Source organism: Rattus rattus, chromosome X, assembly GCF_011064425.1.
Source record: "Rattus rattus isolate New Zealand chromosome X, Rrattus_CSIRO_v1, whole genome shotgun sequence".
Lineage (NCBI taxonomy): Eukaryota > Metazoa > Chordata > Mammalia > Rodentia > Muridae > Rattus > Rattus rattus.
In genome coordinates, this window is record NC_046172.1 from 12,164,266 (window position 1) to 12,189,783 (window position 25,518).

General features: G+C 44.6%; 2 protein-coding genes and 1 non-coding gene across 6 annotated transcripts in view; 1 reads left to right on the top strand and 2 right to left on the bottom strand.

Annotated features, from left to right (window-relative positions):
• Window positions 1–885: 885 nt before the first annotated feature.
• On the bottom strand, window positions 886–8,941 carry Maged2 (MAGE family member D2). Of its 4 annotated transcripts, none has more exons than XM_032890029.1 (13): window positions 8,833–8,941; window positions 7,272–7,338; window positions 6,420–6,911; window positions 5,477–5,785; window positions 5,280–5,343; window positions 4,948–5,027; window positions 4,368–4,462; window positions 3,610–3,689; window positions 3,473–3,515; window positions 3,084–3,146; window positions 2,045–2,159; window positions 1,166–1,643; window positions 886–1,016 (listed from the first exon to the last, which is right to left on the bottom strand). In XM_032890029.1, exons 2-12 carry the CDS (start codon window positions 7,314–7,316, stop codon window positions 1,173–1,175), a joined length of 1,857 nt encoding a protein of 618 aa, XP_032745920.1. In that variant the 5' UTR covers window positions 7,317–7,338; window positions 8,833–8,941; the 3' UTR covers window positions 886–1,016; window positions 1,166–1,172. The 4 variants fall into 4 exon arrangements, with proteins under 4 accessions (XP_032745920.1, XP_032745918.1, XP_032745921.1 ...); XM_032890027.1 differs by lacking the exon at window positions 8,833–8,941 and adding an exon at window positions 8,219–8,302; XM_032890030.1 differs by lacking the exon at window positions 8,833–8,941 and adding an exon at window positions 7,422–7,542.
• Window positions 2,323–2,442, bottom strand: LOC116889544. Its single transcript, XR_004386479.1, has one exon. It is a non-coding gene; the product is annotated as a small nucleolar RNA SNORA11 (small nucleolar RNA).
• An 11,503-nt stretch (window positions 8,942–20,444) lies between the features above and the next one.
• The window catches only part of Itih6 (inter-alpha-trypsin inhibitor heavy chain family member 6), a 29,522-nt gene continuing 24,448 nt past the window's right edge, over window positions 20,445–25,518 (top strand). The window contains 2 exon segments of the mRNA XM_032890451.1: window positions 20,445–20,546; window positions 21,607–21,761. Coding sequence (XP_032746342.1) covers window positions 20,445–20,546; window positions 21,607–21,761 — 257 coding nt within the window.

Below are 25,518 nucleotides of genomic sequence, written 5' to 3' on the forward strand. Positions count from 1 at the left end.
GTGAGAAATCCCACAAACCCAGTGGCCTATGGAAGCCACACAGCAAGGGCAGAGTTCTTCATGACTGATTGACCCTCAACTCTGTCAATCACTTTAAACTCCAATTTTATACTAGGTCCACAGTCCCTGAGTTCTTTAGTACCTTCCACTATCTCTTAGCCCACATTTGTACAGAGGCAACACCTGGCAATGAGGTAGCCTTTGACACAGTACCTACTAACCTACTTCCTAGGACTCCAAAGCTGACTCTACCTGCCTATCATGGGGACCACCCAGCTTCCTGATGAGACCATGAGCCCAAGTGGAAGGACCTGCTTCTAGTGAAGACATTCCCAGGAATAAAAGTAGGTCTGAATCGATGACCATAGTTATGAGTCATTCCTCTCTGACTGGAGTTTTTGTTTGTTGTTTCTTCAATCATATTCCCCAAGCAATAAATATTGCTTTCATCACATATAGAGTGGAAGGGGTGGCCATTACAAGGGCTTTGTTGCCCATAAGACTTTCTCAGCAACTGGGACTCTGTTACCATAAGACTTACAGATGGTGAAGGATTCTTCCCAGAGTCCCCCGTTCACTGGCTTCTGCCTAGCTAAACTACACTCTTCTTCCATGAGAAAATGTTTCTTTTGTTTCGGTCTCCCCAACCACTCAACTTTCTCTGTGCCTTTCGCCTACAAATTTCTCAAAAGGAGAGTTGAGCTTCTTCTGACACTACAATCCCCATGACTCTCCCACACAGAAAACCTAACTACCCAAAAGGAGAGCAATGCCTGACCTACTCCAGTGAGATGTGCCAATTCTCATTCTTAGAATCTAACCAAGGAGTGTAAACTTTGACAATTGTTTTTAAAATGTGACAGTCTACAAAAAAAGGCAATAAACTCAGAAATGGCAAATAGATTTAATATAGAGTGTCGACTTCAATTGATTGATAGCGGTTGCCTAGAGTGCTGCATTGAATAAGTTTCTGAGAGTGCACCCTGGCTTGAGAAGAAGACGCTGTGATTAGCAATCTGGAAACACAAATAAAGGAAAATCAGTCAGTTGATATCTGGCAAACAGGTTACCATCTTTACACATGCCCCAGGCTTATCTTCAATCCAGGAGTCAGCTCCCCATCCCCCCCAAGACCCAGCCACCTCACTGCCCCCATGACAGATACCTGTATCTCACTTGTAGGAGAAACCACAGGCACCAGAGCTGCTACTGTTACTGGCCCCAGCTCCACTAAGGCCAGCGAAGAGCCCAAACGTGAGACTGGCAGTCAGACTGGGGTTGGTACTGAAGCCCCCACTGGCCCCAGCATTAGCACCAGAACCAGCAGTGCCACTGGTACTGACACTGGTACCAGCACTGGCACTGGCACCGGCACCAGTACCGGCACTGGCACCACTACTTTCTTGGGCTTTGGCTTTAGTTTCAGCTCCCGCCTGGATCCGGGCCTTTGCCCAGGGTCCAATATCAGCTTCATCCCAGTTGCAGGGCCCAGCAGCATTTTCAGAGCCAAGCCCAATGCCCATCTGAGCTCTAATCTCAGCCCTCGCCTTGGCTTCGGCAGCAGCCTCAGCCGCAGCCTTCAAATCTGCTTCCATTGCCTCTCGGTACTGAGCTGCCCATTCTTTGGGATCCTTCTTTTGCACCTGAAATGGAAATAATAACCCTTAGAAGGTTCACAATCAGAGAATTTAGCACCACTGTTTGTAAGGTACCATACTACATGCTGTATGTCATGTAACTATACAGTTAGTACTACAAGTGATACTGCATCAACCATTGCAACCTTCCTTCAGCACTTAGCTAGCTCTGTGATTTGGATATATCACCCGACATCTTCTCTGAGGCTGCTTTCACATGGGCAGCACAACAATGCTGTATCGGTTGTAAAAATTAAATGACCAAGATACCATGCTTGTGACAGTTTATGACAACTCAGAAGTTTTAAAATGTCCAGATATGAACTTCAGCTCACTCTGAACATAGAATGCCCATCCCGGGGCACCCCATGACCTTCACATGCAAGCACAAATGGCTCTCCAATTACCTTACAGGCAAACTTGAGAACTTTCATCTTGCTGGTCTCATAGTAAGAGCGTAGGCCCCAGAAGAACTCATACTCAGGAGGATTGCTATTGGGTACTCTGGCGTAGTCCAGGTACCTTTAAAGAAAAGAATCAAAGTCCATTTTCAGGGTCAGGTGTGGACCACTCATGAATGGACTAGTTTGGCTGTAGATGCATACTAAATGCTTTAGCCCTTCTCCAAAATGGAACTGTATCCTATTGGTCATGCCCAGAGGCCACATGGAAGAACTGGGGAGAAACGTGTGGAGCACTTGTTCACAGGGAGGACATGAGTCTTGTGCTCCTTGTTACATGGTGCCTATTGGGTGTGTTGTAAACAGAAGGGCCACTTTTAGAGTCCCTGCTCTGAGTACATCACACTGCAAGGATGTGGAAGGAGAACTGGCCAGGCTCTGGAAAGATCCACCGTTAAAAAAATGTCAAGGTTTTGTGGCACATGCCTTTAATTCCAGCTCTCAGGAGGATGAAACAGGATGACCAGGAGTTAAAAGTCATCCCAAATGCACAAGTCAGTACCTGGCATTGTCCTAGGTTGCCTAAGGGTAGCACTGAAGACTATTTTGATGGAAAGAGTTTTTTGCTTTTTTTGAGACAATATTTCTTTGTGTAGCCTTGGCTGTCCTGGAACTCATTTTGTAGACCAAGCTGGCCTTAAACTCAGAAATCAACCTGCCTCTGCCTCCAAAGTGCAGGATTAAAGGCCTGTGCCACCACCACTGGCAGAATGTAATTTTCATAAAGCACTACTTAGCAGAGTAAAAAGAATCATGTTCTAACCACAACTTTTATTTGCTACCTGTGTAACCCAGAACAAATGACTTTTCACTTCATTTAGATTATTTCTACATATGTACATGACTCTTAATAACCGCTCCCTCAGAAAGTTGTTCTAAAACCACGTATGAAACAGAAATCTATGACTGCGCCCAGAATGAACCTGCCACTAGCATGTGCTAGACAGAATGTAAGGTAGATTCCAACAGCAGACAAAGCACTTACTTCTGCTTCACAAACTCATCAGTAATGAGCTTCTTCACATCCCCAAAGAGTGAGTGATGTATCCTGAGAATATAGAAAGCTCAAATAAACAAATAAATATAATCGGACCTGGTATACTTCCCAGATGCTGACAGAGGCATTTAATTCCAAGATAGAAAAAAGATTTACAGCACAAAGAAAGCTCCGTGGAAGCTCAAGAGATGGTTGAGAGGGTGAGCAGAGACAAGAGCCATTTCCCCATCCACATGGGTCAGAATCTTGGGCCCACTACCCAGCCCAGAATCCCCACCCCCAGCTCCACCAGACCACCAGGCTGATGTAATCCTGGGACTGTCCTCTCTTGCCAAAAGACAACACGGACAGCAAGCGCTGAGAGAGCCCAATCATACCCAGGGCGCAGCCCCAACTTGCGCAGCACCTCCCAGATGACAGCTGCAAGAGGAGGCAAGAAGGAGACAAGGACAGAAAATGAGCATCTGGAATTCAGGCAACAGCCACCTATTCAACTGCATGCCCAGCCACTCACCCTCACTGGACCGATTTCCATTCATGAAGATGATGCTAAGAAGCACCATGAGGAGGCCCAGCTTAGGTGAGTCCTTGGTCCTAAGACAGAGAAAATTTACGTTCATGAGCCATCACCCAGGGCAATTTGTTGGGCCAGCTTCTCCTACATTCCGCAGACAGAGAATTCAGCCTACTCTATGGTTCCAGCTATCTGTGACCCAAGGCAAGGTGTGTGCACTCTTGAGCCAAGCTCTCCATGCACCAAAATGGGAAACCACATGCTACTCCTACCTAGGGTTAGAAGGACATGGAAGAATGCCTGTCAACCCAGGAACGTGAACACTCTGTCAATGGATGTCTTGTCTTTCTCTCCCGAGTCCCAAACACCCCTGAGAGTTCTCCATGGAACTCCAGTGACATTCCTGCTCTCAAGCATCGTGGTCCTCCCCAGGAATCCCTCCCTCCTTTGAGAGTCATCCTTCCACAGCCAGGCCAGCACTTGGTAGAAGACAGAAGTAACAACAGGCTGATTTCCTGGAGGCTTGCTGGACAGAGAGCCCCCTGGCGGCAGTAATGCCCCGCCCCAGGCTCTGAAACCTTTCTCTCAGTCTAGCAAGGAAGGCTAGGACCCACAGGGATCCAGCCATGTGCGGGAGCTGGAACAGGGGCGTTTAGGCCATTTAGGCCCTCTTTCCTGAGCTTCTAATAGGCCGTGGAGAGAGGGATGGACGGATGGAAGCAGAAGCCCCTTCCCACGCTAGCACTTTCCCAGCTTACGTTCCCAGGATGCCTGCATCAGTTGGCTCTAAGGTACTGAGAAGAATATACAAGTGGTCATTCTTGTCAATTTCTTTCAGTTGGATTCCAAATACCTATGGATAGGAAGAAGAGCTTATCAAATCATAAAATTCAGCCTCCTGTGCATCCTGCAGTTCCTTTATAGCTATGGGTGTTCTCTCTCTCTCTCTCTCTCTCTCTCTCTCTCTCTCTCTCTCTCTCTGAAAGAAAGTAATGGACTACTGTATATAAAGTACATAGTTAGGTGTTATTGCACATATAACAAACACTGGGTTTTGGGAATTTAGGGAGACAGAGGGGTGAGCATCTGCAATGCATGAGATGGAGTATCCAGCAGCAGACAGAAGTTTGGACTAAGCTGCACAGTTTTAGTACTAGGTGTGTTTCCACCACTGACTTGCTGTGTGGTCAGTGGCCACCCCTCCCTGGCCACCATGTGCTCATCTCCACAGTGATGAGGACGTAGTAGGTCGCTGCTTCCCTCCACAAGGGTGATCATATACCTTTCTTCTGTTTAAAGCTTCCCTGGTGTGCCCATCCCCCAGGGCTGCCCCTTCACCTTCTCCAAGGAATAGCCTGCTCGTTCAATGATTTCAGGGTATACATCCGTATATTCTTTGATGATGTCCTTCAGCATATCTGCAAATGAGAGTGTTGCAAGCATCTGTGCTGTAGAGATAGCGGGTAACCCCGATGCCCAGTTAAGATACTCTGTTGCCCATGCCATGGGTGGCAAAACCAGGTTGGGGGGCTTTTCAATAGAGACCCTACTGTTGGGAGAACTTTGCGAGAAGGGGCGGGAGCAGGAGAATGAAGGCTGTCCCCAGCACATTTGTAAGAAGGCAAGATAAGGCAGAGCCCAGGAGAGGGACAGTGTTTGTGGGACTCTACCTGAGCGCCTGATGGGAATCTTTGTCTGATCTTTAGCCAACAGGTACTTCACCAAATCATTTGCCTAGGTGAGAAAGAAATGGTGAAAAGCCAAAAACAAACAACAAAAAACAAACCACAGCACACTCCAAAGCACAACAGAGAAGATATCAGGCAGGGCAATGGAAAAGGTGACCTGTCGAGGATGGAGTTCATACCCTTCCTTGTAAAAGGGCCACATCTCTGGGTGGGGGTGCTTCGGGTTCCTGGGATGACTGCAGCTTGGCAGCTCTTCTTCGGGCCTTGCCTCTCCGAGCTCTAGGTGACCTCAGGGAGAGCAAAGCTCTCCGAGCCCAGGCAGCCAACCGACTCCTTGATGCCCTGCGGGCCCAGACCGCTATGGGTCCCCTTGAAGCTCTACGGGCCATGGAGGCCATTAGGGCCTTTGAGACCCTCCGACCACCTGTGGTTTCTGAAGTCTGACTCTGATCACTGTTGCCGTCCTCTTCCCCTTCCAGGTGTTTCCCCTGCATCAAAAGAGGGGAAGGTGGAGATCAGCAAGTGGTACAGATGGTTCTTTCTCCTAACTCAGTCTCTTCTGGAAAGTACCCCCAACCCTGTCTCTTCTGGGATACATCCCCCCAACCCTGCCCTTGTTGTAAGAGTCTTCCTCACTGGACACTAGCCATCCTGAGTCATGGGCTTATCACTGACTACCAGTTGGGAATTTCCTCCCTGAGTGGATCAGGAACAAGTCAGAAATAAGGCCTGAGGCTTTTCGTCTTCCCACGTCCACCACTGACTCTGCTTCTAGCACCGTAGACTAGTCAGTCCTCTTTTGGACATCAGGTTCCTGCTCAACAGAATGACACCATCGGAGTTAGTTTCAGATATGAGACTACACATGTGAATATGCCCACCTCAAGGCCCCGTGTACAGCTACTCTGTAAATATAAAAACTGTGTTCCAGTCAGCCTACAGCTATGCATATTCCTGCCTCATCTCCCCACCAGCCTGTGAGCTCTGTGGATACAAGAACTGTGACACACTCCTCTTAGTGTTCCCTGTGTCTTTCAGGAACACAGGAATCATTTTAATGTTGGCAGACAAATGAGCAAGATGAATGTGGAGAAGCAAGGACGGTTATGGCTGAGATCTTACCTTTTCGGTATTCTTGGCTTTGACCTTGGGCCGAGTATCCTGATTCTCCTGAACTTGGACAGCTGCACCCTCAGGCTCTGGTTCATCTGCCCCAGACTGAGAGGCAGGAACCTCGGTCTCCGGAGTCTTTGTATTGACCTTAGAATCGGTAACAGAGCTGACCGTTTTGGTCTGGGCTGCAGGCATTGTCATAGCCTGCAGGTCAGCCTTCTGCGTCTTGGTGTCAGCTGCTGGACTCTTGTTTTCAGCTGCCAGAACCTGGGTCTCACTCAGCTGTGTGGTAGGTGAGGCCTGGGTGGCAGCTGCCTCCGAAGCCTCTGGGGCCTTTGAGACCTCTGTCGCCTTTGGGTTCCCAGAGGCTTTGGGGACCTTCGCAGCTTCTGAGACCTCTGGTGCCTTTTCAGCCTTTGGTGTCTCTGAGACCTCCAAGTTCTGGGTCACAGTCAACAGGTCCTGCATCATGGAGCCGCTGTCCTTTTCTGAAGCTTTGCCCTGCAAGGGAAAGCAAAGAAGTTTACTGACCTTCTTCCCACCCTCAACAAGGCAAATGGTCCCAAAATTCCGAGGCTACACTTCTCTGACTAGCAAAGACTCTTACCTGTGGTGTGCTCCGACCACCCTAGCCTAAACAGGCCTCCCCTTCTCTGAGTTACAAAGTAATGACAGTACAAGGGCCCGCCCACCCTCTCTCCCTTCCTTCTGGCCTACCCTCCACTGGGGAGAGGGGATGCACCCAGGCAAAGAAGTGGGTGGAGAATGACAAGGATGGGAGGAGAAGCTCCAAGGATTTAGGGCAGCAAAAGGGGCTGGAAAAGCAAAGCAACAAGAAAAGGGTGGGGGGATCGGTCTTACCTGAGAGCGAGCTGGATCTGCACCACTCTCACTTGTGTCAGACATGTCTCAAGTTCACCTGGCAAAGCTGAGTTCAAAGAGAAGGCCTGGGTCAAGTGGAGAGCCCGCTGAACGTTGTATCCCTTGTTCTGCCTAGAAGCTGAGCCTCACCTTCTTTAGGGCCCCAGCCCAGCCCCCCCTGAGCCCCCAACCAGTAGGTGCTCAGATACAGAAATTCTGTCTCTAGGTCTCAGTTCTCTGCAGCCGCACCCTCCCCTCCTCCAGGAAGATGTGCCAGCGCGGCAGCTCTGAGGACCCCGCCCCCTTTTCCCAGCGCACCCCCCCCCAGCCGCAGGCCTGGAGTGCGCATGCGCGTCTTCTGCAGCGCCCTTTCAACCCCGCCTGCTTTCCCAGTACAAACCCGTTCTTTGAAGTCCACTGTGCACATGCGCATTGAGCAGCTGGCCCTGTCTCTCTGCAAGCCCTACTCAACACGCCCCTTTCTAGCTATACATACAGCGCATGCGCAATGGCCATGGTCTCAGTCCAGCACCCAGCTCCTACACACGCCCCTCTCCAGGTCCGCAATGCTGTTCAGCCCCGCCCCCTCCCCCAACAAGTCTTCCCTCCTTCCAAATTGTCGCAGTGTCTGGTGGTCCTAGCCCCTCCCCTACTCACATCCACCTATCAATTTCACAGAGTCTCTAGGTCCCGCCCTTTATCCTAACATTGCCCCCCAAACGGTAAAACCCAAATTGGTTTGGCTCCTTCCCTGTAACACCCCCTCCTCAACTCAGGATAGAACTAGTGATTCCAACTTAGGCCCAGCCAAACGGGGTCCAGTCCCCTCCCTTCCTAGCTGGATGGATTCGGTAAGATTTGGCTCTTAAGGCAGGTTTTCTCCAACTCCAAGAGGGTGGGGCCGACCCCTAGCAGGCTCTCATCCAAAGCTGGGGCCCATGACTTACCTCGTCCTCCTACAATTCCTGAGTGTGTCCACTCTCTCCAAGCCCCTCCGAAACTCAGATACTGCCCTCCCCACTAAAGGCCGGAAGTGGTCCTGCCCCTTTTCTGCCTCCCTTGGGGGGCCTCCGTCCCAGCCCGTCTGCCCCTCCCCCCTCAACACTCCTTATTCCCCCCCTCCCTATTCCCTCTGCCTGACTCCAGACTCCCTATTTCCCATCGCATTTCCTACTTACTCTACAAAAATCTCTTCCCATTCCTTACATCCTTCTCTGTACTACTTATGCACACCCCCCTCCCAAGTGTCCCTTAACCCTTCTCTGCATCCCCTATTCTCGTCCCTGGATCTCGCCTTACCCTTCTTATTCCCCCATATTCTTCCTTCTTCAAACATGCACAGTTCCCCCTTTCCTCCCCTCCACCTCTGCCAGTCTCTGCTGTCCAGTGCATATACAGCTTGCTACTTTCTTGGTCGACCTCATTCCCACACCGCATTAAATGCAGCACCTCTGCTCCAGCTACAGTGGTCAAATAAGAATTGCCCACCTGCCCAGCTATGGGTTTCAGGTAGTTAGAACCACTGTCTGCTCACCAGGAAAGCCCAATCTTGTTCCCTCACCTTGTCCTCCAGTGAGTCTGGGATGCGTGTGCCTGCTCCTCAGTCCCTCTCGAAGTCTCAGCCTCCTGGACTAGAGCTGCAGACAGCCCAGCCCAGCCCAGCCCCTTTCCGCAGCCCCCTACCCCCGCCCCTTCCTCGGGGGTGGGGCAATGGGGCCCTGCTCAATGCTGTCTGACGCCAAAGCCCATGTTTATGCCTCTGTACCAGGTTCGGTCTGAAGCCCTTCCAACCCAAACTGCCCCACGAAAACGATTCATTCATTGAAATTATTTATTTTATATCATTATTTTTCTTACTACAAAAGTTGTCATGTGAAAACCAGAAAAAGAGCAGAAATATGTAACAGAATATGAACGGCTATCTTTAATCTCCTTCTGCAGACATACTCATAATATTGAATATTTTGACAGACATTCCTCCATATTTTTTTAATTCATAGTCTGATTATTTGGGCTTTCTCCCTACACAGGCTACTGTTCTGTAACTGCTTTTTTCAAGTTATATATTCAAACCTCTTTCCCTTAGTGTATATTTTCTTAGTAATGTATAATGTTTTCTTGTAGAGATGTCCCATAGTTGATTTATTTAGTTCAGCTGCATGTACCTTCTGCATGTTTCTCCTTTTTCAAACTATTACAAACAATGCTACAAGGACATCCTGGTGTCTATATTGGACTGTTGTTTTCTAATGTTTTGCTGATTCAAATCATTTGAAAAAGACTACCATTTTCAGAGTAAGTTAACTGTACAAAGTAATGACTTTTATGGCATTTACAAATTCACCCTCATTAACATTTCTCACTAGTTTGAAATGGCACTTCTGTTACCTCACACATTCACATAAATAATTGGGTGTCTTCGAGAGAACAAGATAAAATGTAAAGACAAAGAGAAGTAGACAAAATATCATTAGCAACAGAGCATGTGAATGCAGACCCAGAAAAAGCTTATTATAAACTATACTTCATAGAAACTATAGAAATGAAATTCAAGATCTTTCTTATACACAAATACTCACAATCTGCTCCATGAGGTCACCTTTCCCCTTATTGAACAAATGAAAGATAACGAATCCCTATGCTCTATGGACAATTTGATTCACACACATTTTCATATAGCATCATGGCGGGTTTATATATTCGTTTCATTTTCTGTGAACTGTTACTTTCCCCAAGTTTGTAATGTCACCCTACCACTTTCTTATCTCCTAGGCTCTGTCTGCTGACCATTAGAGCAGTCTCTCATTTTCTTCCAATTCTGGTACCCCAAATCCCTATCCTTTCCAACTTATGACAAACTTTCAATACCAAGATAATAAAGTTCTCAAACCTGAGGGTCCTGAGGGTCTATGAAAGCACCCTACAGCTGGTCACCACATAGATGTTGTAGGTGTGTCTTTTAGAAGGTCTTAGATGTTGTATGGGGATTAAGTGTCTTCTTGGAACTAGAGAGCATAGCTATGACCTTGGTAGTTATCCAAACAAGCAGTGCTTGTGGTTTGGCCTAGAGTGTTAGCAGGGGAGATAGTGAGGAGATTGGGGGGGGGGGGGCAGGGTGGACTGCTAGGACTTAATGAGTAATTAGATTGTGGAGGGATAGATTGGAAGAAAGAACATAGTCAAATATTGGCATCTTTATTTAACAGAGAATGCAGATAGTGACTCTTTCACTGAGTCATGGAATAATGGAGTTAAAAAGAAATGAACGTTGATTTTATAATGGAGTTAAAAAGAAATGAATGTTGATTTTATGACACCAGTGGTACATCCAGGTAGAAATGTCATATTGGCAGTTGAATAAGCATGTCTGAGAATCAAGAAAAAGGTCCGAGTTGAGGGTATCAATGTAGAAATTGGCACTTAATAAATGGGTCTTTAGTTCAAAGAAAGTACACCCAGGGGGAAGGAAAGCACCAAACTGGAAGATACTGGAATCCCTGCAGGAATCATCCCTGGAGACCAGCAACAGGTATGGATGAAATAAAAGAAAAGACACTATAAGGAGTGACCAAAGGAAAAACAGGAGAAAAATATATGTTTTAAAGCGGTGGTTCTCAACTTGTCAGTTGCAACCCATTTGGGTCACAGAGCAGTATCCTGAATATCAGACATATTGCCTAGTATGCATGAGGCCCTGGGTTTGATCTCTATCACTGGTTTAAAGGAACACACATACTGCTGGTTTTTTTAAATAGCTGGACATGGTGGCAAACACTGATAATCCCAGCATTTAGGGGCTAAGAGAGCAGTGTTTGCTAGTCTGGGCTATATATGGGGAGAGGAGGAGAAGGAGAAGAGAAGGAAGGAGAAGAGAGGGGGCAGGAATAAATGTGTTTATAATGTTAAATATTGCTAACACTGAGAAAAGCAACGTGGAGAAATAAGTCTGGGCATGTTCACAGGTAAATCTCTGGTGAGCTAGGAAGGAAAAGCTTCAGGGCAGACATTTGCAGTCAGCTACTAATGACATAACCTAATATATATTCTCTCTATTTTTTTTTAGTAATAAAACATCTTATTTTTATGATACATAAACTCTGACACTAGATAAAGGCCAGGAAGACTTTAGTTAAACTTTAGGGTAGTAGCACAGTAAAAGGAAAGAACCTAATTCCTGACAACTTTGCGAATGGACAGCCTGCCTCTGGATTTCTTTTAATGAGATACATTTATGTCTCATTCGGCCATTGTATTTTGGAGTCTACACTGTGCACTAGTTCCCTGACAGTTCTCAGTGTCATATTGGCATTCATGACAGTGAGTGGATTTCAAGAAACACCTATCCCTATTTTCCAGGCCTTTTCTTCTGAAAATTATATATAGTTGCCCATATAGCAGTTAAACAACACACTTCACTACCAGTCAATGCTTTCTCTCACCTACGCACGTCTTCCCATGGAACTGCTTCCCATGTGCTACAGTTTCCAACATTTAGAGTTCCAATGTTGACTCACTTGTGGTCTCTGGAGGAACAGAATTAGAACCTTGCATATTATCAAATTTAATGAAGTAAGCTCAATCCAGCCCAATCATCAGCAGGGCAATGCCCTTCCTCACTTTTACGTCCTTCCTAACACAATGGCATAAATATCCTTATCTTAGGACCTAGAGATTAGAGAAGAGAAGCAACCTTATCTGATAAGAAAAACAAATTAGTTCAAAAATCTTTACCTTTCCACTAAAGAAAATTTCTTCCATTTTCTTCTTGTGAATGGTAGAATCTTTTGATCAGCATTAATTTACAGAATCAGAAGAGTCCAAGTCATTATATCAAAGGCCTGTTTGCAAAACCATAGACAACCAGAAAAACAAAAAACAAAAAGCAAGATTATGGTCTGCAGGCACATGCTCTTGCCATAGAACCTGATAGTCTGACTTTGAGCCCAGAGTCCCATATGGTGGAAAGGGAGACTTGGTTCTAGAAAGTTGTCTTCTGACTTCCACATGCGCACCACGCATACTCGAGCGCGCGCACACGCACGCACATACGCATGCATGTATGCACACAAACACACAATGTGTAATCAAATGTTTTAAAAGAAAAAAGAAAGTACCTGAGATTACATAGGTCACACATACCAGGTTAGGGAAAACATGAGAAACTAAATTACCTTCAGATGTTTCAATTAAGGAAATAAAGAATCCTAGCTAAATATTGCTTAGCATAGAACACCTGGATGAAACTGACTTATGCAGAAATAATGATATTACAGACCCCTGAATCTGAAGGAGGGGGTTCAGAATATCCCTCCCACCAATCCTGCATAGCAAAATGTTCTTCCCCTAAACTATAACAGAACTGATGTTTCTGAATTTGGGGAAATTCAGAGACAGTGCTGGAAAGAGTGGCAAAAAAAAATCCTTCCAGAGCTACTTATCATTCCTTTTTGTCACCTAAGCTGCACAGCATAGCAGGCTATGAATTGCTCATCAGACTTTCTCCTTCAGATACCACAGCCGTTCTCAGTACTGGGGAAAGTCCCATGCCTCATGCTTGGTGGGACTTTTCTGCCCTCTACTCTCACTGCCAGCTAACTCCTTTCCATTTCAAAGTCTCTCCCTCCCATCTCCCTCTCTTCTTCTCCCTCTCTCGCTCCCCCTCCTCTCTCCCTCCCCCCCTCCCTCTCCTCTCTCTCTCTCTCTCTCTCTCTCTCTCTCTCTCCCTCTCTCCCTCCCTCTCTCTCTCTCCCTCCCCTCTCCCCCCCTCCCACCTCCCTCTCCCACCCTCCCTCCCCATCTCCTCCCCATTCTCCCTTTCCCTCTCCTCTTTTCCCTCTCCCTCTCCTCCTTCTCCCTCTCCCTCTCCCTCTCCTTTTCCTTCTCCCCTCTCTCCCCCACCTCCTGCCTCCTATGTAGACCTAGCTTTTCCTAAAAATTACTAAGTAGACTAGACTGATCTTCAACTCAGACAGCTCTTCCTGTCCCTACTTCTGGAGTGCGTGAATTAAAGGCAGCACCACTGTTTTAAGGCAATTTAAAGAGAAAGGTACAGGTACCTTTTGTTAAATAAAAGGTAGATTCCCCATATACTCATATCTACATGTGGACTAATACCACTTCTTCCAGATTTTTTGTACAAAGAGGCTTCCTAAAATCAAGCTTCTGAGAAGGGAGTGGGCCATCCGAAAGAAAATGAATGAAGTCCAGGTATGCAATAGGCACCATCACAAAGGTGGCCCATGGTCATAAAAGGCTTAGATATGAGCAACTCATTTTCAAGCTCTCTTTTGGCTACAGGGGGCCAATTCTTTACTCCCCAGTAAACTTTCCAAAAAATATAAAGACTTAAATTTCTACATATTGTTAGAGAGAACAACATTAGGGAGTAAGCAAGATAACTTACCAGAGGCAAGCTTTCATCTAATGGGTGTCTAGTACAGAATGGATTTGAGCCCAGGTCAATGGATGTCAAGTACCAGAGTTTTAACCACGATACTACATTGCCTATGAGGTGTTAGGTCCCATATGCTCTCCAAGTGCTGTATTTTGATTTGGATGTTGTTTCATTCCCAAGGGTTCATGTGCTGAAAGCTTGGGAATTGGCGAAGTGGTCTGAATTGGTGGAATCTTTGAGAGTTGGGGCCAAGTGGAATGTGACTAGGTCACCAGGCTAATCACTGTTGGGAGAGATTAATGTCATTCTCTTGGGACTCGGGTTAGTTTTTCTCTAGTTGGGAATTGTCATTAAAAGACTCACAGCTCACAGTTTGCTCTCTCCTTGTTTGTGCTTCCACCGTGATGCTGTTTGTCTTGTTGAGATTCAGCCAAGACTGCAGGAAGTGGGACCAACTGATCTTGGTCTTTGAACATGCAGCCTCAGGCACTTTGCTATAGCAATGGAAAGCAAAATAAAACACCAGCCCTCTGCCTAACTGTGTTAAGGACATCACGGTCGATTTTCATCTGTGAACAAGTCTAACTGGATATCCCCTAGTTAAAAGTATCATAAGACACATTTTTGAGGCTAGGTGGGATAAACCTTTAAGCCTTGATCCAGGGCAGAGGCACGGACGATTAGTATATTCAAGGGCCATCCTTGCTTTTCATATAGTGAGTTCTGGGCCAATAAGGGCTACAGTGTAAGACTCCAGTTCATGGAAAAGGTAATTTTATTTCATTTGTGAGACCAAAATAATGTTTTAAATATTATATTTTTTATTAAATTCTTAAGTGTACATGGTAACAACTTAAACAAAAGAATATAAAAATGGTCCTGTGCCTCAACCCTCCACATCTCCATTCTATACTTCTGAATCTTCCTTTTGAAATTTAAATTGTTTTTACCTTTTTATGGAAGCATATATTGTATTATTGACTGTACACCCGCCCTTTATCCCCTTTCCCTTTATCTGTCTTTGTCCCCCTAGGCAGTCACTTCTGCCTTTATATACATGACTTTATGTATCTAATAACCACAAACAAGAGAAAACATATATGTCTTTCTGAGAGGAGTGTTATTTGTTTAATAATGTTATCACCTCCAGTTGGATCTGTTTTCCTGCAAACAATGTAACTTGGTTCTCAAAGCCACCTTTTCATTTTCACATCCACCAATGGGTCTCTCTACAAGTCTTGATAACAGGATATGATTCTTCTTAGTTTATAAAATTTAGACAATATCCTATTAACTCCCCAAAATGACAATGATGATGTTCTTCATGAACAGAGCTTCCTTGCTTTTTCTCCCCACTCCCCTGCAATGTCTAGCATCAATCCTTTTTCTGTTATTACTTAATTTGGAGCCTGAAAATATGTATTTTCCCCATTATTTTCTACCTCTACTCCCTATTTTGTCCTTTTTGGACAATGATGTCAACAGCATGCCTTTTATTTTAGTTTTACAATATTTTATGTTTGGCATTATAATATAATTACATCTTTCCCCCTCCTTTTCCTTCCCCAATCCCTCCCAAGTTCTGTTCCCTTGCTTTCTATCAGTTAAATGGCCTCTTTTTTAAAATTGTGATTACATATATGTATGTGTATGTACATACATATCTCTAAATACATAAATATAACCTACTTAGTCATATTTATATTTTTTGGGAATGACATTGGTATGGAATAGCAAATCATTGTGGTCTTCCTTGGACAAGACTATTTCCCCTACTCTCAGCTTTCCTTAGCTGCCTATAGGTCTTTGTCTAAGTGTAAGACCTCATGACCTTTCCATCTTCTATGTTAGCATATCTATTGGGATCTTCCTTACTCAGATCATGTTTTCAGCAGCCATGTTGCTGAGAGACTTTATGGGTCTAGCTTCTCTGACATTTCTAGGAGATACAATTTCACACCTTTTCCACTGGGTCTTACACTCTGGTCCCTCTTCTGCAATGACCTTTGAGCCTTAGATGGAGGAGCTGTGTTGAAGGTGTGTCCGTTGGGATTAGGCTCCACATCTCTGCATTTTGATTGGTTGTGATTCTCTGTAATGATCTTTCCCTCTGTTGCAAGGAGAAGTTTCCTTGAGGAGGGATGAGAACTACACTTACCTGGGAGTATAAGTACCAGAAAGCACAGTGCAAACTTCAAAAGGAGAGAAAGAGCCAATAGTACTACACAGCCATGATGTCTATGAACATAAAATGCTCAGTTAGCATGATGCACTAACCCCGAGGGTGCATGAATACTTTGACAGTAACCAACAGCTCTCTGAGGAAATCATGCCTGGTACTGGAAACCTAACCAACTACCAGGGTCTAGTGGAGTCATGGATCTTACAGGAGAACCTACAACTACCACTTTACTAAGCCAGCATTATCCCTAACTGCCTGCCTTTAAAAACAAAGCTATTAGCCACACACTACCCATCAATGCCCTACATTATCTCTTTGATCTTTCCTTTTACGTTATTCATATTATTGACATTTACATTCTGTTCTGAAGTATTTACGAGGTCTTCCTCTCTTTGTCTTTCCAGGGTAGCTCTTAAACCCAAAAACCAATAAACAGTATTTACATTGTCTTGACTATGTAAATATTTTTTTCCAAAATCCAGCTAAGTAATGAGCCAAGAATATACTTCCTTCTTTACAATGTCCAATGTCACAAACCTTGGACCTCTTAAAGGAGGTTTTTTTCTAGAATGAAGGTTGTGCATTGTTTTATATTTGAGCTACAAATTTCTTGCAAATATAAAGACTTGGTAACACATTTTATTTTTCCACAAGTTATATAACTTCATTATAACTACCCTTTCAAAGAACATTTATCGAGAGTCTGCTAGGTACTAGATGCTGTTCTGGGAGCTGAAGACACAATAGCAGGGAAGACAGTGATCAATGCCTGTTTCTCATGGAGCTGATTCTCGTAAACAGAAGAGAGAAAACAACCAGATCACGAAATAAAATCTGTAACAACTTAAATCAAGTGCTATGGAGAAAACAAATGCCAGGTGGAATAGTGCATTCCTTAACTCCAGTATTCAGGGAGCTAGGGAAGGAAGATCTGGAGGCCACTCTGAGTTACACAATAAAACTGTTGCATATAAACGAGGAGCAAGGGGATGAGGAGGAACTCAAAAAATGATTAAAAAATAAAAAGGGGGGAAATAGAGAAATTAGAGGGTGCCTTGAAAAAAAGTTAATTCCCACTTTAAATAGATTGATCAAGAAATAACTCACTGGAATTGCCAAATGTGAATGAATGCTTGCATAGGCGAGGGAGTTAGGTAGATCTCTGGGAATGATCTTTCAAACAAAAAAGGTCAATGCAAAAGCCTATTTGTGACATCTTTTTCCATCCCTGGCACTTTAGAAGAACATGAAGTTCAGGGTTGCTAAAGTAATAGCGGGAGAAGGAGAGAGAATGAACAGGCTGTGTGGTGAGAATGGTAACAAGGGCTTACCTCACTAGCTCCTCTCATATAAGGCTCTGTAAGTGAACCTTGGAGGGTTCTATTTTAGCAAGAGAGAAGGAAGAATGTGGCTTGAATTTTAAAGGGACCTGATGGAGGGCAGAAAGGAGAGTGATAACATGGAAGAGTGCTAGTGACTAAATGGAGTCAGTTCTCAGCAGTCACCATTCTGCCGCCTGCTCTAGAGATCTTTAGCGGTAGGAAATTGACTTCTGATATATTTTTAGTTTGGTTTTGGGAGACAAGGTCTCACTATGTAACTCTGGGTGGCTTGACACACTATATAGACCAGCCTGGCTTCTGACTTGCAGCAATCCTCCTGCCCAAGCCTTGCCAGTGCTGGGATGACCATTATGCTCAGCTCCTGTTACATTTAAAAGGTTTTTCCATACAATATATTCTGATCATACTCTTTTCTCTTCCCCAAACTCTTCCCAGATCCCCCACCCTGCTACCCTCCCAACTTCATGCTTCTCCGTGCGCTCTCTCTCTCTCTCTCTCTTTCTCTCTCTCTCTCTCCTCCCTCCCTCCCTTACAAAACCAAGAAAAACAACAAAAATTTGAAAAACAAACAAAAATCAAAGCAAATCATATCTCCTTTTTCTATGTGTTGAGTCTGCTGTGTTGGTCTGTAACTTTTACATTTTTGTTTCCTATTGCCTAGTTGTCTTGTTGTTTCCCCCTTACATTCTGAGAGATTCTTCTCTATGTCCTGATCTCTTTTAACATGTTTATTTCCAGCAACTTCTTTTACATTTCTGAGGTGTCTTCCTTTCTCTTGGTTGTCCCCACTGTGTAGCATCTCCGTCTGTCTTACACATGTCTTTTTCTTGAAGCACTGACAATCACCATTTTTCTCCTGAAGTGAAGTTATCTTTTGTTACTCAAATCCCCAACTTGCTCTGGGTTCATTTGTTTTATTTGTGTGCTTGGGATTCCATGGTACAGGCTTTCTTAATTTGCTTGAGGAGCCTTGGTTATCTGTCCTTAAGCTTCTCTGGAGATATAATTCTACCCTATGAGGAAATCTCTTCCTCTTCCTCTTCCTCTTCCTCTTCCTCTTCCACTTCCTCTTCCTCCTCCTCCTCTTTCTCATTCTCCTTATCCTTCACCACCACCTCCTCCTCCTTCTATAAGTCTCACATAAACCTTAAATTCCCTATATTGCTGACAACCTTGAACTCTTGAGTGCCAAGAGTACAGACAAGCTACACCACATCCCATTTACACAATGCTTGCTGAACCCAGGGCTTTTTAGGCAGGCATTCTACCAACTGAGTTCCATCCCTAGCACCTGCACCTCCACTGTGGATGCTGCAATGGGAAGCTTTGAGTGGACTTGGAGTAGCTGGCAACTATTAGGATTTGGGACCTTCCCCGCAGAGGCCAGAATGAGACTTCGTTGCACAATAATGAATGTCACAGGGCAAATCCAGGTATCTTTGCTGTCTTTATGCCAATTTATAAAAAGTCATCAGAGGAGTTGAGATAAAGGTTCTGATGAGCACTAATGGCCTCTGTGTAGGTATACTCTTCAATCCACCCTCCACAGGACCTTCAGACATTGGGCTCAAAGCACCTCAGTTCTTCATCTTTCTGTCCGTTTCACATCTATAGTAGGACAGGGGATTCCCCATGCTCTTTTACTGTTGTTTTTGAGGCAGGATCTCACTGTATAGGTCAACTTGGCATGGAGCTCACCATGCACCATAGGCTGCCGTCAGATTCCTTCTGCACCAGTCTCCCAAGTACTGGGTTTATATACTTCATCCTCCTCAAAGGGGGGAACAAAAATACTCATAGGAGGGGATATGGACACAAAGTTTGGAGCAGAGACTGAAGGAAAGGCCATTCAGAGCCTGCCCCACCTGGGGATCCAGCCCATGTATATACAGTGACCAAAACTAGATAAGATGGATGAAGAAGCTAAGAAGTGCATGTTGACAGGAACCGGATATAGATCTCTCCTGAGAGACACAGCCAGAGCATGTCAAATACAGAGGTCAATGCTGGCAGCAAGCCACTGAACTGAGAATGGGACTCCCGTTGGAGGAATTAGAGAAAGGATTGAAAGAGCTGAAGGAGCTTGTGACCCCATAAGAACAACAATGCCAACCAACCAGAGCTTCCAGGGACTAAGCCACTACACAAAGACTATACATGGACTGACCCATGACTCCAGCTGCATATGTAGCCTTGCTGGGCACCAATGGGAGGAGAAGCCCTTGGTCTTGCCAAGGTTGGTTCCCAGTATGGGAATGTTGGGAGGGCGGGAAGGGGGGTTGTTGGGGGTGAACACCCTTACAGAAGAAGGGGAAGGGGATGGGGTAGGGAGCTTATGGCTGGGAAACTGGGAAAGGGGATAACAGTTGAGATGTAAATAAAAATATCCAAAAATAAATAAATGTGCAGCACTATGCCTTACTGCCACACTTGGATTTTTGCGGTATGTCATCCTGGCATGTAATTATTGAATATTTACCAGATGTCGTAAATTCCAAAATTACAGGTTCAGTGTTAATCTTTTTATGAAATTTTATCTTCATTTCACAGATGAGAGAACTGAGGCTGCAGAGTCATGAGTCTCCTCACTGAATATTCCACATCCAATAAGCTGCAGAACTGCAATTCAAACCCAGATGTTCTCAGTCCCATGGCTATGTTTTAAATGACTGAACTGTACTCCTTTTCATCTCTGCCATAGCTCACCTTGACCTCTGATTATACTTTAGATTGGAAATCTCATGTCCGTGGGACCTCTGCATTGTTATAGGTCCCCCCTCCCTGTGTCTAGAGAAGTCAGCAACAGAAAAGATTGACAATGGGTACTCGCCTCTCCAACCCTTTTTTAAGTCTGCTACCTTTTTAAGATGATCGGTGCTGAGTGACCTTTCTCTGGCTCCAGTTATTGAGCTTCAGTGGATGTTTATAGGAAAGAAAAACCCCACCCTGAGCCAACATAGCAAACAGACAGACCCAGCACTCTGCTATGTTTAGTTTCCATTCAGCTTACAGCTGGATGAAGGGGGAAAAGGAGGCACAGAACTGGCCCGTCTCCAGGCAAGATGCCAGCCTTAGCTCTTGGACAATCCTGGTTTGTGTAGGCCTCAATGCCACATTCAGAGACTTCCACACCCGTCAGCATGGTCCCTCCCTCTCAAGAGAAGGGATACCTGGAAGTTTAAAAGAGAGAAGCCTTGCAGATCAGGGTCAGACATTCTGCATGAGAACAGCAGGCGCAGGCCAGAAGTGGTACCATGTCTGAATGGAGGTACCTCAGCTGGGTCAGCATTTTGCTGACCATCCTCTTAGACCCAACACTCCAAGGACCCCATGGCTCTGCCTCATCAAGCAGCAAGGTCAGTTTTAGTATGAGAGGACAAAGGTCTGGAGTTTGTGAGAAAAGTAGCTCCTTGGGGTGGGAGGAGTAGGAGAAGTTTCTCAGTGTGTTTCTGCAGGGCTGAGAAGCCGGAGCTAGAAAAAAACAAGTGTTACTGCTTGCTGAGTGCATGTCAGATGCTGTACCAGTGGCTTCTGTTATTGTTTCAGTTGGTCCTCTCAGCATCCCTGTATGCCATGGTCTCTTATTATTCTCACTATTGAGAGAAGGAAACAAAGGCTCAGAGGTTAAGACGGAGGAAACAGCAGAGTCAGAACTTGAACCTACGCCCATCTGATTCTAGATTAGCTGTGTCCCACTTCCCTACACTAAGCAAACGAGATGTATGTGATGTGTGGGTAGATGGAAGGATCATAAATTCAGGGAAGATAGGGAAGAAAATGCTTATCTTCTTGCTGGCTGACCTTAGTGTCTAAGCCTCATTTAACACATCCATAAGATATGGGAAATACCGGAATTTAATGCATTAGACACTTCTCATGACTGCATTACATCACTATATGTATGAGGCTTAATCTTTATGGCTGAAATCATAAAAAGGAAAAAACTAAATATCACAGTGCCTTGTAAGAATGTAGGGCCCAATGACTACATCCAGTCTGTTATATTCTAAAGCTTTGCTAAAATGTTACATTCATTCTAAGGTGAAATCCATAGACCACCACCAGCAGCAACAGCTTCAGGGAATTCAGGAGCAAGGAGAACATCAGCCTCTCCCTGCCCCAGGGTTGCTAAATCAGAACCCATGTTTAGCAAGATCTGAGCTCATTAAGATTGGAGAATCTCTTGTCCAGAAGTGCTTTGATTTGGGATCGTCTATGAACATTTAGTTCTGAAGCTCTGCTTGCACTCGTAGGCAGGTCTGCATATGACAGACGTCATGTTCCCTTGAGTCACCTCAGTTTCTCCTCTCGCAGCCTGAAACCAGTTCGGGAACCTTGAGATCCCAAGTACCTGCCCATCTGGGCCAAAAATGGACTTTCTCCAACTCACTCCATCTCTCTTGTATTCTTTCTCAGTTGTTGATGACAAGCTACTCCATACATTCCACTGTGGTGTCTCGTTATGCACACACTTTGGTCACCTCTGTCCTCATCAATCCACATGATGAAGCCCATGAAGCCATCTTTGACCTGAATCTACCCCGCATCGCCTTTATCTCCAATTTCACAATGTAAGTCTGCTTTCAAACTTACCGTTTCGTTCATTCAATCTTGTTCTTTCACTAGTGCAAAGCAGTGAAGAGGATGAATTATAAAAGCAGGCATCTTGACTTTGAATCCTGCCTCTGCCAGCTGTGTGACTCAGAATAAACTACCTAACTTCTGAGTCTCATTTTACACATCTGTAAAATGCAGATAAAATTAGAAACCACTTGCATGGATTAAATGAATCAAAATGTGTGGAAATTTATTCAAACACTAGTGTGTGGCATATGATAAATACTTGATAAAAATTGGGTTTTTTGCAAAGAAAAGAAACACCACCAAACCTTTTCCTGATACTAAAGTCACGACTCACACAGTGCTGGCTAGATATGGTGGAAAGATGGGAAAGTTCCTGCTCCCAGTCTACTGTCTAATGGGGAACACACACACACACACACACACACACACACACAAAGGCACACACGCATGCACGCATGTGTGCACCCATTCCCCACAATACTATGCTATAGAATGTATATGTAGTATGAGGAATATACATGTAAATCATCAAAGAATAATAGAAAACTATAAATAGTACACTAATATTCTTCCATCCTCCTTTGACTTGTCCCCAGCATCCCCAGGGACACATACACCCCACCTTAAAGATAGCTGGGCCCCTTAGTAGGGAGGCATGGCAATGTGGTAAGCAAGGAGTAACAATCAGGCATCAAGGGTAGAAGAGCCAGCCAAGAAGCTCGGAAGCAGAGAAGGGTCCTGTACTAGAACAGGAACATGCACATGATGGTGGAATTTGAGAGACCATTGGCAAGAGAAACAACCTGTTTATGGTGAAAGTATGAATGGGCATCATATTTTTTTTCAGTTTTGTTTGGTTAGATGACAGGCAATTGATGGGATGATGAATGAGGGAAGACACACAGATGAAAGAACCCTTAGTCTGAGTTATGAAAAGGCTTCTGGGGTTGGGGGTGTAGCTCAGTCAAATATTTTCCTAGTATACCAAAAAAATCGTGGGTCCAGTTCCCAGTACCACATAAAATGGCCACTGTGGCGCACACCTGTCATACCAGCACTTGGGAGATGGAAGCGAGAAGATCAGAAATTCAGGGCCATAATCCATACGTGTATTCAAGTTCAGTGCCAGCCTCAGCTATATGAAATCCTGCATCAAGGGGACAAAAGGAGAGGGGACTTCTGTCTTGGAGTAGAGACACTCTCAGAATTAGATTAGGGAGTCCAACCCAAACAGAATTTCTGCCCTTGCTCGGTCATTGTCGCTCCTGTGATGGAGAAGGCTCCTGTGCTATAAACAATCTTTACAGTCCTAAGCCCATGTCATCAAGACCCTCATGGCCTTGCCTTGAGAGTAGGGAGGTTGTGAAGACTTGATTGAGGTGAAGTCAGGATAGGGGAGAAGAACTGACCATAATGGAGGGGCACTTCCCTGCAACAGGATTTCCAAGTTGGTAAGACTTGAAGGAACCAAGACCCTTGCAAGTAGAGGACCAAATGAGCCAAATACAAGAATAAAAGTAGTCCCCAAACAAACACGTCCCAGGTATGATATGAAGTGTGGGGATGACCTGAGAGGTTGGCAGTCAGGTGATGTAAAGACAAAGCAATAGGCAGAATGTGGGTTCATTTCAATAGAAAAAAAAACACCAAAAGGATTTATAAAAAAAATTAAGCAAAGGAGGTTGGAGAAATGTCCCTGGGCAGACTCTGTGGAAAGTATGCTGGCTGGAGGCAGCACACACAGAGGCCCCAGTGTGCTACTGCCAGAGTTGCTCCACCCTACCACCCCAGCCCCCAAGAGACCTTGAGGCCCAGCCAGCACTGTCCACCCCCACACTAGCCAAGCCTCAGCAATACCGTTTCAGCTGCCTTGGAACGCTGCTGCCAGCTGTATATCTTCCCCTAGTATTCCTGGAAGTTGCTACTATCTGCATCCTAGCTGCTCCATTTCTGAAATGGAGACAGCTGTTCCTGCCTCCCGCAAAGGTTTATTAATGTTCTCTAGGACACACATTCTCACAGCTCAAAGGTAGCTCTGACCTATCTGTTCCTTCTAGTGTGAGCTTTATCCAACACTTTACATTCCTTGCTGCCATGCGAGCTCATTGGGTCTTGAGTTCAAAGGCCTGGATTCTCTTGCCATCTTTCTCTATCCCCCTTCTCTTTGATTCACTATTCCATGAAATGAGCTCTAGCTTTTCTTACTGTCCTTTTTGGATGCCTATTATGAAATGATTGAGAGAGTGCTACATTCCAGGCATGAGCAGCAGACCAGGAAGACATTTCTTTGTCTTCAAGGAGCTCACAGTCTCGTAGAGAAGACAAGACATGGGAAACATAAACGCACATGTATCAGTTTGTCTATGAGGAGTGTTAGCAAAGAAAAAAAGCAAGGAGAGCAAAGGAGACAGACTGAATAGAGGTACTAGTCTAGAGCTATCAAAGATCAAGTGACATTAAACAGAGACCCAAAGAGAGTGCTGTGAAGACTTACAAAGTTCTGAAAGAGGAACATTCTAGGCAAAAGGATGCATAATTACCAAGGCTCTGGGGCAAGATTGTGCTGAACAAGTTAAAAAAGAAAACAGTAAGGAACACTATATGAAGCAGCTAAAACTACAGACAACCTAAGGATCTAATTGCTGAATGGATACCTAAATGAACCATAAAAAAAGAAAAAAGGGAAGTCCTGTTACTTGTGACAGCATAAATGGGCCAGGTCTATGCCTCAAATCCCAGGATAGAAAGGGCTGTGACTAGAATATTATTAGGAGCTCAAACCAGCTTGGATCACACAAAAACCATATCATACAATAAATAAATAAATAAATAAATAAATAAATAAATACATACATACATACATACATACATACATACATAAATACATACATAAATACATAAATACATACACAGTTTTGTTTTAATTCTGGTTTTAAGCTAGGTGCAGTTCCGCATGTCTCGAATACCAGTTTTGGAGAGCGGAGGCATACAGATGGTGAGTTCAAGGCCAGCCTGAAGTAGAACAACACTTGGTCTCCAAAACAAACAAAACCTTCTCAAATTGTCATTAGAGAGCTGACTTGCAGCTAAGAGTACTGTCTGCTCTTCCAGAGGACCTGAGTTCAATTCCCAGCATCCGTATGACAGCTCACGGCTTTCTGTAACGATAGTTTCAGGGGATCAGACACCCTCCCTGGCCTCTGCAGCTACCAAACATGTATATAGCACACAGTCAAAGCAAAGCATCCATACACATAAAATAAAATAATAACTTAAAAAAGTTTCAAAGTCTCAAACACTGCCAAGTGGATGGATGGAGAGGCCACTATACTGTGTGAAGTATTCCAGACACAAAAAGGCACATGATATCACTCACATGATATATTCATGTATATTTTACACAATGTATACATGTGTCACATGGATATCATTAGTATCTACAACTTTTCTGTGTTTTTTGTATGTATGTGTACATGTGTGTATTTTCATGTGTTGTGGAATCTAGATTGTTAGTTTTGTGAATTTGGGGTGGAATAATGATTCTCAAAGACTGATAGGAGTAAGGGGTAGGGAAGTTGTGGGGAAATCTGATCACGATTAGCTAGGAACGACAAGATCTAGGGTACTGTCATCAGTGACAGTGACAATTGTGCACTGTATACTTCTAAGGCTAAACGAAAGGATTTTAAAAGTTTCGTCACAAATGATAAGTGTTTGAGAATATACAATTCTATATGGATTTCG